The 18106-nt window shown below is 35.5% G+C and overlaps 1 protein-coding gene across 1 annotated transcript in view; it reads right to left on the bottom strand.

The window, feature by feature from the left end:
* Positions 1–12828, bottom strand: part of kita (KIT proto-oncogene, receptor tyrosine kinase a) — a 75594-nt gene extending 62766 nt beyond the window's left edge. The window contains exon 1 of the mRNA XM_028802231.2: positions 12722–12828. Within this exon, the coding sequence (XP_028658064.1) occupies positions 12722–12785 (64 nt within the window). The 5' untranslated portion in view covers positions 12786–12828. The remainder of the gene's footprint in view (positions 1–12721) is intronic.
* Between the last annotated feature and the right edge of the window lie 5278 nt (positions 12829–18106).

Genomic DNA, 18106 nt, shown 5'->3' with positions numbered 1-18106 from the left:
CATCTAACAAGTTCAAAACTTACATCAATAGTTAAGGAAATATGATCCACTGACTACATGTGGTCCAAAAATGTTAGGCAAAAGGATCACAAAAAGGACAGTGATCATGCAGTGTAACAGCCAAGTGATATGTCAATCTATTAAATATATTTTTATGTATTTATAACAATCAGGGTGCTTCCTGACATCTACATTGCTAAATGATCACAGCTATGCGTCTAAATTTACAACCATGAAAAACACAATTTCACTTTCTTGTAGACAGTAACTTGTAGTGTTTCGTTAACTTTGTTGTATGTGAGCATATATAAAGGTTTTAAACTGAGCTAACAGGTATAATGAAAAACAATATTCATACTTTCTAATCCACTTCTAAGGCACAGGCTCACAGATCATTTCTGTTTTACTATAATTTTTTTAGTATGGTGTACACTCTAATGTTACTTATAGTAAATGTGTATGCCGTACTATAAACAATTCTATAATAGGGGAGTCAAACTGAGATACTGGAAGGCCACAGTGGCTGCATTGTTCAGTGTAGTTACTTTCCTATTTAGTAATAAATTCATGCTGCCAAGTAATAAATTTATGCTGCCCCCTCTTCCTCTCACTCAACACGCCTTCAAATTATTTCTTTCTTCATTTCATCCTTTACCATTCACTATCCCTCTTGATGTCAGCCTGGAGAGACTAACTCTGGTCATTGTAGTCCTTTAATTCCATGCAGCCAGTGACATGTGCCACTTAAAGCGCATCACTGCTGTCATCCCACCCGCTGTTATAGTATCTTCATGTCTAATGGACTGTTGTGGATAACTGGCTGAAATGTGGGCATTTTAAACACAAAGCCAGCAACACTTTAGCACTTTTAAAATAAATAGTGTATCTTTAGCAAAATTAATGTGGTAATTGTAATGTGCATTAAAACTATCAAGTGACAATTGACCGTTTATGGTGCACTGTATTTGACTTTAGCAAATTCGTCCTGAGTCTGAAACACTTTAAGTATTATCAACTTATATGAAACAACATGTTTTCTTCTGATTGACTGCCTTGCACCCAATGATTGCTAGGATAAGCTGCTGCTTCTCCAAATCCCAGCCCTGGATAAGAGGGTTAGGAAAATCAATGGATGAATGAATGGATGGATGGAACCAATATATTATTTTAAGCTTTCAAAAAATTGTTTCTTAAAAATGAAAGGAAATTGAGTCTGCACAGTTCTTAATTTTTAATTTGTTCAGCTATTAACAAATTTAGATAACTTACCTTCACTATTCTGATATGGTAAAATGTTATTTTATATGCTTTACACAATGCCCCTATTTGGTTATATAATGTATCTTTATTTCAATAAGTGGGGTAAAAAATGCTCCTTAAAAATTATTTGCTACCCTGTGGAGAACACTAATACTATTGGCCAAAATCGCTCAAACGGGAACAACACAAAGACACCAGTCAACATCCTTGAAACATGGAAGGAAATCAGGGTCATAAGGGAAGAATGCACATGGACACAGAGAGAATGTGCTGATTCCAGAGAGATGGAAATCTGGCAGGAGATAAAATCCTAGGCCCACTGGAGCTGCAGGGCAGCAATGGTAACTATTGCTTCACCATGCTACCCTAACCTTTTTTCCATTAAACAAAAAGGTGGTAAAGGCAGAGAGAAAGCATGTTGAAATGGCACAAAACAGTTATATGGTGAACAAAAATATGGTTGCTCACAATCCATTAAAAACTAAAGAATCTACTATGCTCTTGTGGAAAAAACTGAATGCAGCTTTCAGTGCCAAACCTAGCTTTCTCATCAACAGGTCATATTGTTGAAAATGTAGACAAAAGTGGTTCTTTTTAACAAACTGTGTAAATAACCTTATGAAATATGACATGTTCACAAACAACTGCCAAAATTCCTTATTGGAACAGTCAGCTCAATTTATATATTTTAACTGCATCTATAGTATTTTTCATGCAACTAACAATATGTCACCTTGCACAGTCAGCTCCATACTAAAGTATTTTTAATTGCTCTATGAAGTACTTCTTAGGGATTTAGATAATTAATCAGTAATAGAACATAAACCCACCTGGCTCACAATTTAATTTTTTCACCACTGGTCATGCCTATATAGTAACAATAACTAATTAGTAATCTTTTTGAAATGCCCCAGTGGTTTACATTAAATTTAAAGATGTGCTTTTTCTTATAGCTAATTTCCCATATACAGAGAACAAAGTTACTTTCAAATGGTTGTGTGTTTATTTTTAAGTGCCAAGTTTCCTTCATATATTCTTTTTTTTGTTATACTGGATTTGTTTGCTCTTCCATCATATAAAACTACATTAAATATAATAACCCACAATAATGCTAAAACAAGATGAATGCTTCCAAATCCTACTTTGGGAAAGTTTGTTATATACACTTAAGTAAACTGAGTTTCATAATAAAAGGTAATTTACATCAGACTAAAGTAAGATAGAAAATGAGGTTTTAAATCATATCAATTATAAGTAAAATAAACATAGTGAGTGAGCAATAAATTAATTACCACAAACCTAACCTACACTTCACTGTGCCCCTGGACCACTGCATGAAAAGGCCTCAGTCTCCTGCAACAAGTAACTAAAATGAACGTAGAGCTGACTAAACCTGCTGTTGTGGCAGTAATACTAAATTGTAAGCTGAAACGTACAGTAAGCCTGCAACTCTGCAAAATTAAAATGATCTACTTTCTTTCAGTTGATAGATTTAAAAATGCTTACATTTGCAAAATGGCAATTCATACTTGGTTAGTGAATGATTATGGATAATATACAAAATAATGAGAAATTATCAAAAAGTTTTTTAATGGATTGTATTCTATGCTTACTCCATAGAATCTTCAAGGAAAGCACAGATTATCGTTCTGTAAACATCGGCTCTTTTTCTATCCAAATAAGAAATGTATTTATAATGGCTCTGATAATAAATAATGTTATAATGTTAAGAGTGTACCTTATTTGACTGATATCAGTTATTCGCATGTAAAAAAAGACACAAACAAAACAAAAACGATGTTTAAAAAAATCCCCTAGTTTCTTCTGATGTCCTATTTAACATAGTTACTACCATTTCCTTACCAAATTCAGACACTGCTAACCTTGTAACAAAATATGCTATAAGGAAACAATAAGAAATGTTTTTGTCAGCAAAATAATGATCCATTTCACACTGCATTTGAGGACAGTATTTTGGAAATGTGCAGTGTATAAAATGGATAAAACAAGCAATGCTATGTTTTGTTAGCTTTTCTAGAAAAACCCAATCATTACAGCGAATAAAAACAGCAACACTTATGTTGCTGCAAGATAAAATGAAGATGGAATTATACTTTGTTTTCATACACAACATCCATTTAGATGGAAACTGTAAATGCATCAAGTTAATGCATAGACAATCTAATCACAAATCTTCATAAATAACACCACAAATGTAGTTTTTGCACCATGTTGCATAGTGTTTAACAAACTAATCATGCTGCTTTTAAAATATGTCTATAGTAATGGAAGGTCAGCTGGATTTATGTCCAAATACTCACAAGATACTGCCAATTTACAGCATTTTACAAATAATGAAATGATGAAGAGTATTTTGTACGTGTTTAATGAGGTATGAAATGAAATAGATGAAGAAGGATGGGCCACATTTTAACACAGTGATGTGAAATGTTTGTCTCATTATAATCCATGCTACAGGTATAAAAGTGCAAACAGCTGTGGAGTGGTGGCTCTGAGGCTAAGGATCTGCGCTGGTATCCCGAAGGTTGCCGGTTCAAATCCCCGTCACTGCCAAAAGAGATCCTACTCTGCTGGGCCCTTGAGCAAGACCCTTAACCTGTAATTGCTCCAGGGGCGCTGTACAATGGCTGACCCTGCGCTCTGACTCCAAGGGGTATGCGAAAACTAACAAATTCCTAATACAAGAAATCGTATAAGGCGAAATAAAGAACAAAAAAAAAAGAAGGCATATGTCTGGAAATAAAAATATGAATGTTATTTTCATTCCATTTATCTGCCTTGAAATACAGATCATAATGGTGGAAATAATTTCAATATGTATTTACAACTAAAGAATTGGGGGTTTAAGTGATAAGCTAAGGGTCGGACAATGAGTCAGTGGTTTGGACTAGACTAGGCAGCAACATTGTGATTTACAGTCCAGCACCATAGTTACTAGGGTAAACAGAAACTAGTAGAACTACTGATTACGTAGTCAGGAATGGTAAAACAAGACTCAATTACTCAAGTAATCAGTTAGCAAACCTGTCATTTTCACAAACTCCTGGCTAGTTCTAATAATACATAAATACTAGCTTTTAGGAACCTTTGCAATATAGTAGTTTCCTTTATATATTTTCACAGGGAAGTAGGTCTCCTTAAACCACCACAAACGATCTGAATGTACAGACTACCAGTTTTTGACAATCACAACAACAAAGTAAAAGCCACAGACATGAAGATTGGAACTGCTGCCCAGGATAACACTGAAGAGCGTATTTCTAACTGGTCTTCTCTGTATCGTCACCTACTGTATTTTGAGCGACAGCCAACAAAAACATCAACAACTTTTAAGAAAACATGCTTCTTAAAGCAGATAAACTGTCAAGTGAGTCAAAGTTAGTGTTCTAGCATTTGAACTACCGGGCCAGTTGCAGTTCCAAGCTGTGAACCTTCCTCTGTAGAGCTTGTATGTCTTCTCTGTAAGTTCAAATAACTAGCTTCAGAATCTGAAAATATGCTGCCGCATGTCTAAATAGCACAACCAAGTTAGCATGTATAGCTCTGCTTTTGTGTGTCCTGTGTTACAGAAGTACAAGACCATGTCACGGTTTGCAATATGTAACCACAAGCTAACATCTACTGTATTCTGCTGTTAGTTTAGGACTGCAATTACCCAGATACGACTTTCCATGGTATCTATGTGGTCAAGCTATGTTAGTATATAGTAGGATCATCATATGTTTATCACCACAATAGGAGCACCATTTGATCAGTCATTGATTTCAATCTGTTTGCAGTCATTATTATTGTACAATTAGCTCAGTGGTTCATAAGCCCCCTTTTTAAGTGAATGTGAAGTATTAAAGTGCCAGCACCTTGTTTAAAAGAAAACAAGCTAAGAAAATACATGGTTTAGCAGTGTCATTGAGAAAGATAAAAGAAATTTTAGTATGTTCTTTCGCTGTGTCTTAGGTCATTATGTTCTTATACTCTGTTTATACAACACTAGTACCATGTCTATCAGTTATTTTTTTTCTAGACATGGCATTCCCAAGGAAAAGAAAGCATATATCAGATTTCACTTATGCTCTCAACCTACAAAACTAAAGTACTTCCCATATAAAGTACTACCCATCTAGGGTAAGCCAAGTGTTGTGGTAGCTACCACCACAGAAGGGCTTAGCAACCTTGAGTACAGTGGTTCCCAACTTCTGTCTTGTGTAAGCCCTGTGGCTGCAGGATCAATTATAAACAATTTCTGTTTTTTTAATTAAACTCAACTTCAATTAAGCAAACTGTTATTTTCAGCTTCTATGATCTGGTATAGAAAAACATATAAATTAGTTAGAATTAGTTTTGTTGAATTTTTATTTGAATGCAGAAAGCATTTCTGCATGTTACTTTGAGAAATTTTAAGATTTTCATCATCATTACCATTATTGTGATTTTCATTCTACTTTTCCAAGTGTTCTAGTAATTTAAGATATTATTTACAAATGAGAATGTTAGTGGCTCTGACACCGAGGGAGCTGCTGCCCTTCATCATTCTATGTTATTTGCCCTCAATTTCTTTTTCATAATTTGCATTCAGACAAAAGACCATCTAATCAAACAATGAGATCAATTTTTTTCTGAATGCAAAGTATGAAAAAGAAAAAAGACCATCTAATCAAACAATGAGATCAATTGTAGAAATAAAAGACCCAAATTGTGTAATTGGTTAGAACAAAAACGTGCAGCTACAGGGGTCAATCAGGACTGAACTAGGAAAGCACTGTTCTAAGCAAACCACCACAGTAGGCATGGTAGCAATTTCTGTAAGTTAGTCAACTGCTAATTAAGGAGCTTAACACAATTTAAGTACAGCTACTATTACCAGTTGGTTTGATGCCTTTCTTACGTACGTTTACTGAAATATGCTGCTTAAAGTACATCTAAAAGGACAGTCACAACTGACTATATTAAAGTATACTGTTAAATGATTAGCTGTTATAAGATGTAAACAGTCAAAGATTACAAAATATACTACACATTAATGTACCATTACTATTTAATTGTGGCACTATCTTGTCTGAAACATATTACAATGTGTCATTGCTTAAAGTGCACAATTTCAAATGTATTTTCTAAGTTTTCTTTATTTTAATTGCTCTTATGCTATGATTAATTGCTTTTTAACACCTGATGTTTATCTCTATATATAATCTTCATTTGGATCTTGATCTTTGTTTGTCCGCAAATGAATTAGAAGAAGAAGCACTAGATGGCAGTAGAGAGACAGCTAAAACTTAGGCATTGCATTAAGAATCTCCTCCAGGCTTATACTACTGAAGACTGTAGTACTCCAGTCACACCTCAAAACACAGACATTCAAACTAAACATATTGTTGTGCTTTAAATTAACTAATCTTTATATATAATCTTCATTTGGATCTTGATCTTTGTTTGTCTGCGAATTCCACGCATGCGTAGACCACCTTCCAGTTTAGTACGTTGTTGTTACTCACGGATGTCAACAATGTGCCGGAATAACAAAAGGGGTGGTGGACAGTGTTACGCTGGTTAGCTCCTGAGGCCTGGTTAGAGAATGAGATTGCCGAAGATAAAAGGTACGTGCCTACGTAACATATGAATGAAAGAAAGACAGTGGGTAAAATGAATGACAACGTAACAGCACGTTCCGGAAATTATTATTGTTATGTTGTAGCCGGCGAGTGCTGCGCGTCTCACAGTTGTACCGTGGCTTGCTCACATGTCAGTGAAGTGATCCCTATTTATGCTTTAAAGAGCCTGGATACCTATGTGTCCCCCTTTTATAACCATTGCTCCGTGTATATTGCCTTACTCTTTGGATTGCCACAAAACAACCTGCCAGATTGGAGAAAGGTTGAGAAGAGATCGTGAGAGGAAACGACAGCATCATGAAAACGAGACGGACTGTGAATGGAGAGAAGCAGAAATGCTCCTCCACCACCACATAATTACTATTCGGACAGTGATTCTGAGTAGGCTGTTCCTATCGAATCAATGTCCAAGGGTTTTGTTTTGTAATTCTGTTTCCCTTATAAAAAATCATAATGCTGTGCGACGAAGGGCCCAGTTCACGACTGGCAGCCGCGTTTAAACAGGGAACCCTTCACAGACAACTTTAACATGCGCAACATAGTTGGGCGCACATGGCTAGTATTACTATACTAATACTATGTTATATCCTTAGCTTGCCAAACTATCTTCTCTCAAACTTGCTTCCTCTGAGGTTTATTCCTCATTCATGTAAGTGCAGAGGTTAACTCACCTAGTAGAACATGCTTAAACTACACAGAGTAATTCAAGCTGAAAGCTTAACCCAAAGTAAGAAGTATTTCTAATACTGAAACCTACTGATTTTGTGACAGTCTAGAATAGACTCTGGCCTTATTGCCATTGATCCTGGGATGGTCACCTACCCTCTTTGGCCCTGACCACAATTAGCAAATAAATGGATGCAGGCTGTTTAGTAGCTTGTCCACTGCAGGCTTGATGAGGATTTTTATTTTAAAAGTACTATAGTTTATTAACAACTTTATTTTCACTTTTTCCTTTATTATGAGTGTTCTAAGCATTAATACTTGAGATAATATATAACCCTATTGTAATGTTTCTGATTGTAAACCTTCAAAAGATCATATATGACTTTGGGATAATTTTATGCACAAACTAGTCCAACTAGTTTGCATTGCTCATAACAAAACACTACCTTTGTGCTTGCTTACCTTCCTACTTAGTTCCTCTTCAGTTATATGAAACTGCTTGCTTGCCACTTGTTCACTACTCTTCACAACATTTGCTCACATTTACTCTTTAATCAATTTTTCCCATATGGATTTCACCACCAAAGCTGCTACACTGGATTCTCAGAATGTTGTGCTATGGGTACTATAGATGGTGTACATTGTTCTTTGCAATTTTATTTCAAAAAGGGAAGACTTAAATATGGGCACTGAGGAGTGAAAATGTCTAGCTTGTGAAAGATAGGCATTTTGTGTAGAAGTGGAACATGTACAATTCTATTAGTTTTTTAGCACTCAGAAACAAAAACAAAACTTAATACTTTACATCACAGTAGAAACAATAATTAAAATCAGTCCACGTTTTTTCAACCTGTTTGAGACGTATATATAGTGGTTCAATAACAGTGAAATACAAGACCTGGGTTCATTGTAAGCTGAAATTCTAGAATGTGATGGAAAGGAAAGCAGTCATGCAAGACCATTATATTGCTCCTCTTTCTTGAACACAAATGTTACATTTTCCTAAGGCAGTGGACCGGTGGTCTTACCAACAAAATAATGGATCAGTTCTAATTTGTGGTTTATACAAATAAAATAGGCACAAACAGGGTTTTAGTGAATCAGGATAATCTATCTATCAAAATGAAACACAAATCTCTCTACCTCTCAGCATCTGACATGCCTTTCATAAACCAAAATCAAAATCACGATTAATGTGATTAATGTGATAAATCAGCAGCAAAATAAGTGTAAAAATGCATATGACAGCTGCTTATCATTGAGTTTACTTTGAGACAGAAATCACATTGTCCAAGTACATCTAAGATGTAAAAAATATCTTAATCATCTATTTTTAGTGAATTTCTAATCTTCAGATACAAGATAAAAAAGATAATTACTTCTTCATTGTTTCAGTAAACGTTTATCCTTCTGACACAAGAAACAAAAAAGATAATTACTTTTTTAGCGATCAGCTCAATTAATAAATGATGACCAGCACTCTCTAAAATATTAATAGCTTGAACCGAAGGATGTTTCACAGTTTCGATGGTACATCTACCATCCATAATATCAAATGTCAGTCGAGTCAGTTCACTGGGCAAAAAGCTCTACACAATACAGAGCTAGTAAATGAAATACAAACAAGCTTATTCTTACAGTTATGGGAATTTTTTTAATTATCTAACCAGAAATAAAAACAGGAATAAGTGGCTGATGTAGGAGAGAAGAGTAAGGGTCTAGAATAAAGACAAAGTTAAAATGAAGAAAGCTCTGCATCTCAGATGTTTAGCAAGCTCTAAGAATTTATACAATCATTTTATAAAATTTATCAACTACTGTAACTTGTATTAGGCTTAACACAGCAAGAAAAGCAAATACGTAAGTAGGAATGCATAAGCAATTCATTATTGTGCTAATTCAACCAGTCATTGCATTTCACTATAAAAGCCCAACCTCACATCTTACACTTTCCTAAAGATAAATGCAGTTTGTATTATTGTACAAACACAAACATGACCATTTCAGCAATCATTAGCAACCAGACATAAACCATGGCCAAGTAATCATAGTTACAAAATCTATCTCAAATACTGACCAAATTAAATGACAAAATTGGGAATGTCTTATTAACAGTTAATAGAAAATATAGAATGTAGAATGCATACATAGTTTTAAGTGCCTAGTTACCAAAACACTAATGTACACATTCATTTAAAATCAGAATAAATAAAAACTATAATTAACAAATGAACCGATGACAAGACTTAATGTTAGCCTACACAAAATTACAGTTACAGTAAATTAACAAGTAACGTGCTAAAACACACAATTTAATTTATCTATGTATTCCCCCAATAATATATGTGATTATAACATATTTTTAAAAATCAAAAGTAATATTAACACACAGATATTAATTATGTCCTTCTACTCACTCATAAAAAGCAGTAGATAACTATCCTGAAAAAAAACTAGATTGAGACGCAGTATAATTATATATAGAATGCTCAAAAACTTAAATTCATCTAAGATATAACAGATTTCAAAACTATCCATCTAATGTAAATTTAGATACACATACAGTATATGTATAAATTGTTGGTGGCACAGAATCCCATATACAGACATCTGTGTGGTGTTTAGACATTCTCTCCGAGTCAGTGTGACACTTACTATGGATGAGTGCATGAGTGGGCACTGTGATGGAGTGCTGCCCTGCCCTGTCTCCTGCCTTGCACTCACAGTTGCTGTGGTAGGCTCCAAAACTTAGCAATCCTTAATGTGATTAAGCACAGATGAGAACTTGATGAAACATGTAATACCTCTTTTCTTTTTGTTCTCCTCCACACCGCCAAGTGAACGCTGTCCCCTTTTCTTCCGACTTCAACTCACCGGGATGTGGTAAGGTGGTTCCTTTCATCTCGGACCCGGGAGAAGTTCCGGTACCATGGCGCAGCCCAATGGAAGTACTTCCAGGTCAATCATAAGTCCTAAAGACTCCCTGGTGGTACCCAGGACCTCCACAGGCCAGCTGTACAGTTCTACATCTCCCAGTATGCCCTGCAGGTGTCTACTGATGTACATGCATCCACGGATTTTGCCATCTAGCAGTTTGGGGGAACATGTAATACTCTAGCTCCCCCTATCCTTCCTTTAAACTGGCCTCCCGGCAAGGTAATGTTCCTCCATTGACTCCTGCCAAGATCCCAGCATACACATTCTTCATATAGCATCCTATGCCCTGATCCTTATGTAGGCAGGAGACCTCCTGCCTTTGTTAATATCTATTTGCCAGGTCCGAGAAAAGGAGTCCATTCCAGCAGGAGCACTAGTCCCTGTCTGCCATCCATTACTTTATATATAAACACATTCAATTTTATTTGCAATACCAGGGTCCTGAAATGTAACTATGGGACACAAGGATGTATCTTAGGTTGACCTCAGTCTGTGAAACTACTTTCATAACTATTTGACTATTTCTGTCATTGAAGCACCCTTTACTAGTTTTTGTTCTGTATACATATATATTAATTCTGTATTTAATAAAGATATTTACTTTCACTTAGAATGCCTCTTCTTCGTTTTATAAGAGTGATAATTAACAGAATACAGACCCTGCCCACAAAAATAGTTAAAGTTTAAGAAGATTCATTAATTCAAACAAATTTCTACTTGGGTAATGACCAGCAATACATTTTATTCTATGTAATCCAGGCATTCTTTTTAAACCTGCTTATTTCATTTGATAGGATTTTTGCTGATCTGTTTTAAAATGGTGTCCTATGGAGATGTAGCATTTAGGGCAGGTGCATTGTATATCCTAGTCTGGTCTGTGAGGAGTTTGCAGTCTTCCCTTGTCTGGAGACTAACCAAATCTGGCATGGTGCTACTCCGCAGTGAATCATATTTAAAAACATACACTTATGACAGGCCAATCTGAGTCTCAAATGTACTCAATCTGTTCTGGCTTTGGTTATGTGGAAGACAAGCAGAACCCCCACGGAAAACTCACGTAGACAAACAGACAATGACTTGAGCAGGACTCATACTCGGACCCGGGATGATGTGATGCACAGGATTTAAACTAGTTACCAATGATCGCTTTGAAGTGGGGCTGATTACGACGGGGTCAAAGTAGATTTGTGATGACACACCTTCCGTAGGTATTATTTAATAACAACATTGAAAATATGCCAACTCTGTTTCACTTTAATCATAGATGCCACTGTCTTCAATTCGCTTATGCAAAATACTGGATAAAAATAATAAAATAATTACTTAACAAAATAATGGGTTTACTCAACCCATTTAAGTTTTGTTTTCAGCGCTTGGCATCAAAGTGTACTGTTATTAAATGTTAAGCGGAAAGAAGTGGATGAGAATGAGGGGTTAAAGTGTCCATAGCAAATCACTACCACTGCGGGACGACGAGAATGCTGGATAGTGATAAACTGCGCTCGTGCACCGCCGCCTTTTGGCCCAAACCCGGAATAGCCTCTCCGTTACTGTGACAACACAAACAAAGAGTGGCACGCGCCGTTTAGTGCAGTTTGCAGCGGTTCAACAGAAGCCCTGTTAAGTTTCCAGTCGGAATAATAATAATAATAATAAAACAATTCGTTTATGACGATCCCAGCGAGCACCATCACTTCACCCAGTCACTGAATCATGTTACTAACTGTAATTGATCTGTTAACTTCCCTGGCGATACCTCTTTGCAACTCCAGTCCCAGTGCAACATTTGAAGACACTGTAAAAATGTAAGATTCAACAATAAGGCAAAAGGCTATCAAACGGACAGCGAAACCACCACCGAGACAAGCGCCGTATTCCTATAACACTTAATAGCAAAAGTTTGGTGGAGTGGGACCTGAGTGTACAATCTGCACGCGTTTTCCGAAATAAACATTGACGTTATTAGCTCGGTATATTTTTATTATAGTGGCTAATAACACGTGTGTCCAAATGTCCAAGACCCAAACATAGACTCGGCAGTAGTGACTCGGTGCTCCATACCTCACGAAGACTCAGTAATAGTCACCCCCCATGCCTCTGACTGCCAATGTCGACATAACGTGCACAAGTGCATAAAACAACACCAGCACAATAAAGAAAAGAGAAAAAAACTGTACTGTAAACACTTTGAAAAGATAAATAAATTAAATAATAAAAATTGCAACGCTTACCGCTGTAAAGGTTTATCAGAGTCCAGGAAAGAATCAAGCCCAGAGGGAACTTCATTGCTACCATCCCATTGACGTGCACTCGCAAACTGAGGGAACTGTGAGAGCCAGTACTACAGAGGGCTGGAAAAAGAAAAGAAAAAAAAAAAAAACAAGTACCGCGTGGCTCTTCGCCGTTCGTATTAGCATATCAAAGGGGCGGAGTTGATTAGCGTAGCTATGAAAACTGAAAGCAAAGAATCATGTCAGTGACCGTTGATCAAACAACTCACAATACTGCAAATGTTTACGAAACTTTTATTGCAGATTTTGTAAGCATTTATTCGTACAACGAGCCCAGCTAAAAATGACTTTGAAACCACAGCATGCGACATAAATTAAATACGAAAGTGCTGAACATCGCTTTTAAAGGTTAATAAATTACGAGAAGATAAACAGAGTATGTTTTAGAGTGTTTTAAGTCTTTTGTCTAATTTTTGAAAAATAAAGAAAGACAACGTGTTTTTACAAAAATATTTCAAGCGTTGGGCAATAACTGCTACCTTAAAAGTGATTGTTGAGGCCAGCTTTATAATTATCAAACTATTATAAACGTGTCAATGACAATGAGTGTACGATAGATTAAAAAATACAATCATAAAACCAAGAAAAGTTATCTTAATCTTTATATGCTTCTGCCTGTCCTTCTACCCCTATTTCTTTAGGCAGGACACTGTAAAAATCATCATGTTAATCATTAAAAGTGTACATTTAAAATATGTATACTTGGTAAATGTTACTTTAACAGTCAATTTTGTTGTGAGCAGGTAACAAAATTACCAACTGCACAATATTAATTTCCCAAACATGTACCAATTTTTAATGTGCAGTGCTGTTCATGAAAAGTCAGCTAAGAACATAACACCTACACAGTGCAAATAATATACCTGGAAAAACAAGAAAAAAATATGATAAAAGGAGTTGTTTTGCTTTTATTTAGCCAATAAAACAGATAGAGAGACTCTGCCAATGGGGTAAGCAAAATTTATTTTATTTCTTTAAATAGGCAACATACTATTAAACACATGTCTTGATATGTCAAATCTTACAATAAAGAAAACAAGATTAATTAATGGCTTGATATACAAACATTTCACTTGCTTAGATTTAAGTTTTTTCAGTGTAAATGACAAATGCTTGATATAATTTGTCTGTTTTGAGTCACAAATCTGTAATGATGCCTTATAGTGGGTGCATAATAATGGCATGCAACAAAGTTCCTTTTTACATATTTTAAAGGAGATGATCCATGTGTTGGTTTAATTAAGGCTGCATGTTGATTAGGAGTATTACAGTTGCACCACAATATCAATAGTGCGTTAGACTACCATACTAATTTTTAATAACAAAAGTGGAAAAGACATTTCAATTTTCTGTTTTTCCTTTAAAATCGATATATTTTTACAGAATATTTTGGGCATCAGCTGGCACCCTGTCCAGGGATTGTTCCTGCTGTGTGCCCGATAATTGCTGAAAGAGACTTCAGCTACCCCGCAACCTAGCCGTGGTAAGCAGGACAAGAAAAGGGATGGATGTATTCCAGGCATCAATTAAGTTGAAGTTTTTTAATGGTAGTTTCAACTGTCTAGGACGCCCAATATATCTATTAAAAACTTGGATGCAAGTTCTGCCACATAACCGATGGGCACAACCTGTGCATTGCACTTATATTTTTAGATGACATAATTAATAGGTCGGAAAAGCATTGTTTCATGTGTAGGAGCTTGACCAAAATATAAGTGGAGGAAGAGAAAAACAACATACAATATCAAAAGGGTTTTGCATCACAACCTTTAATGCATTATTATTTATTAAGTAATGCAATATGTACAACTACATTTTAATTATGAATTAAGAATGAATTATATATTAAAGTTAAATAAATACATATATTAAATAAGACCACCCTTCCAATTCTTGGTATCAGGAGGGAACCAGCCTCTAGGGGTACCATCACAGGGAATGCATTCAGTTATCCAGGCCAAGGTCACAATTCATCTAATAAATAATGAAAACTGGAGTACTTGGAGAAGACCCAGGTAGACATATGGAATATGTGTGGACTTCCTGTGAACACTGAGTTGTCTGGTATCTGAACCTAGTCTACAGGAGTTGTGATGTTGCAGGGCTAACTATTGTGGCACCTTGGTGGCATTCACTGATTTATACTGGGCCAAGTTAGCATTAGACAGTGAAAGGAAACTGAACCACCCAGATATGTAGAGAACAAGAAAATTTCACAAACTGAAACAATTCAATAACTTTAGTGGAATATTTCAGATATTTTAGTATTTTCTCAGGGCATCCTTCAAAAAATGGGCACATTTAATTTAATCTCCAAAGTTTCTAAAGATCTGATCATTTCCATTTTCAGTTATTAATTTAGTGGCTATACTGTAAACTGACAAAATGCTTTGTTTGCAGGGGGACTATGGTATAAAGGCTTATATACAACAGTCTGTTTTCAACTTTCATCCTCATTCCACTTTTAATGTGAAAGAAAATAGGTTGAAGGATGTCACAACAGATAATAAAAACAAGTGAGAACTAGAAAATTTCACTTGACCTTTATCAATGCAAACGATCCTGCATCATTCAAGTTGCATTATGATTAATTTAATTTAATTAGGGAATATATGGTACTTGTTGTATTTTGAAACCTGGACAAAATGCAGCCTTAATTACATGCTTCTTTGTTTCCTTTAAAAAGTAAGAGGCCAGGTTGTTAACTGGGTATGGTTACTCCTACTGTATTACTGATCCAGAATCCTGGGTTTGAATCCTGTACCTTGTTCTTGTCTGTGTTGAGTAGGTATATTCGTTCCACATCAGTGTGAGCTTTTCTTCAGGTACAGTACTTCCACATCAAAAAATTTGTTTTAGTTTAATATGCCTTTCCATATTTGCCTTGTGTGTGTGGGTGTATAAGTGATTAGAGAGACTGGCACCTAAACATAGGTTGGTTTCAGCCTCGTACTAAATATTGTCTGGATAGGCTCCAAATTTACAACTCTGGACTATTTTTCTCTATGCAAGTCACACACAACCTGTTGCAGCTCTAGAATGTAGTGAGCCAGAGATATCACAATTTGCATTCTTGCTGAATTACAGTTTACACAAAGCTTGCAGAGTGCATCATATTTCATCCAAAGCCATATGTGAGACAAAAAGTAACACCTGCTTGAATGAATGCCATGTCACCTTTTTCTGTTGTTGTTTTGCAGAGTGGCACTTTGTCATCATCTCATAATCTTATTAAATGTGATTTCTTTCCAGCTTGTTGTGTATTGTTAAAAAAAGGTTTTTACAGTGTTCTTGCAGGAAGGCATGGCAGCAGAAAAAACATTGCTCATATGTATGCAAGCAAGACTGGTCAGATCAGCTGCAGCACCTTGGAAACAAAGTGCAAAGTAGCCTGTAGGCTGTGTGTCTGCTTACAAACAGTCTCTTTTTTAAAGACTTTGTCAAAAAACTTGTTCAAGTGCCATATTTGTGCTTTTCGAAAGCTTATTTAAACTGGACTTGTTTCCCCAATAGCCAATAGATGTGATTATCCTTGTACAATAGAACTGTATGAATCATTTCATAAACTATGGTCTCTGTAGGGTCTTCCTTTTCTAATTTTCATTTGAGTTATTATTAATTCCATAACTCATGTCTTTAATTGTTTAAGCACATTTTTGGTTCTGCATTTTCAACATATGCCTCTGGATTCCAAAATAATCAGCATTGTTCATTTTACTTTGAGTAGTTTGGAGGGTAAAGAAGAATGTATGTGGTGTGAATGTTAGATGCATTTTGCAACATTTCATTGTACTTCTTTAAAGCACCTTCCGATTGTGAGCACTATTAAGTTCATCCATCTATCCATTCATCTAGTGCTTATCCAGTTTAGGGTTGCACAGTACAAGTGACAGTCCTAGCAGCAGTGGGTGGAAGACACTAAACAATAATGAAGAAGATGCCAATCAACAGCAAACACACACACACACGCACACACATACACATATCTATGGTCAATCATATAGGGCAAATTTAGTTTTGTTGATTAATCTAACATGCATATTTCTGGGATGAGGATGTGTTCTGTATAAAATAAAGACTAACAAATTGACTGATCAATTGATTGACTAATTTATAGAAATTTAACCATGATAAACACCTCAGGAGAGGAATAAGACTCCCATTCATACTCCCTTTTGTTCTCAGGGTTAGCATCGGTTAGTTCTTTGAAAACCATGGTTAAAGTTATCATAATGTTATATGCTTATGTTGAAATTTTAAATGTTTTCTAAATCAAATTCCATGCAATTGTAAGTGTTCTATCAATACATTAATGTAAAATGTGTAATGATTTCATTGAGAGGCGTCAGGATTAGAATAAGAATAAGATAATTTGCGCCATAATGTTTTGTCTGCCCTTTTCAGATGCCATGATTCATTTGGGCTCTTCCGTTAGTTAATTCTGCAATGAATTCTGAAAAATGAGAATAAACACAATACTTGTATTATCAGACCTTAGTTTATTCATTTTAAATACAAAAAAATGACAAAATGTGCTTCAACCCATTTAATCCATTCTGGAGGTTATATCAGCAGGAATGAGCACAAGATAGGAAGCAACACTGGATGGGGCACCTCTCCAGGGATCAAGGATGAAAATTTTGGAATGATATGTCTGCAAATATTGTCCAGTTAGTTCCAGTATTTATATCAAAACCTGAAGACACTTTGATTTATGAGAGTGTTCTTTTATTAGAGTTGCAGGAGAGGCTACTATTTTATTTAAGAATTGTGATAATCACTTGGCTTTTGCTTACCATATTTCAGTTCTTGGTGTCTTTTGGGGGCACATGGCACTATGCCCAGTATGATCAGATTATCCTCCCTGATTTTGGAGCTTGACCTCGGAGTAGACAGGAGACATCAGCATTACCAAAGATATATCCAGATAAAAATAAGAATAAAATCATCTGCACCATAATGTTATTGCTGTCATTTTTTAGATTCCATGATATTTTTGGGCCTTTCTGTTAGTGTTTTATTTGCAAGCAAGTCAAAACGTTCATAGTATCAAAGTACAATGAGTTTTGAAAGATGAGAAAAAACACAATAATTGCACTATCTGACCTGAGTTTATTTATCTTAAACACAAAAAATAACATCCTCCACTATAATACACTACAGATTTCCCGGGAAGCAGTTAGGTGGCCAGTTTAGTCTAGGACAAAGAAATTTTACATTTTACTTGAGACAGTGAGCTCTCTTTGGTTTATTTTCTCTGGAATTTATTTTTGCTGGAGTTTTGTTTGTTCTGTTGTGAAGCAGTCACAATTTAATAACATAAAT

Source organism: Erpetoichthys calabaricus, chromosome 5, assembly GCF_900747795.2.
Source record: "Erpetoichthys calabaricus chromosome 5, fErpCal1.3, whole genome shotgun sequence".
NCBI lineage: Eukaryota > Metazoa > Chordata > Cladistia > Polypteriformes > Polypteridae > Erpetoichthys > Erpetoichthys calabaricus.
Note: the sequence above shows the minus strand (reverse complement) of the source record. Positions and strands in the feature narration are given on the sequence as shown.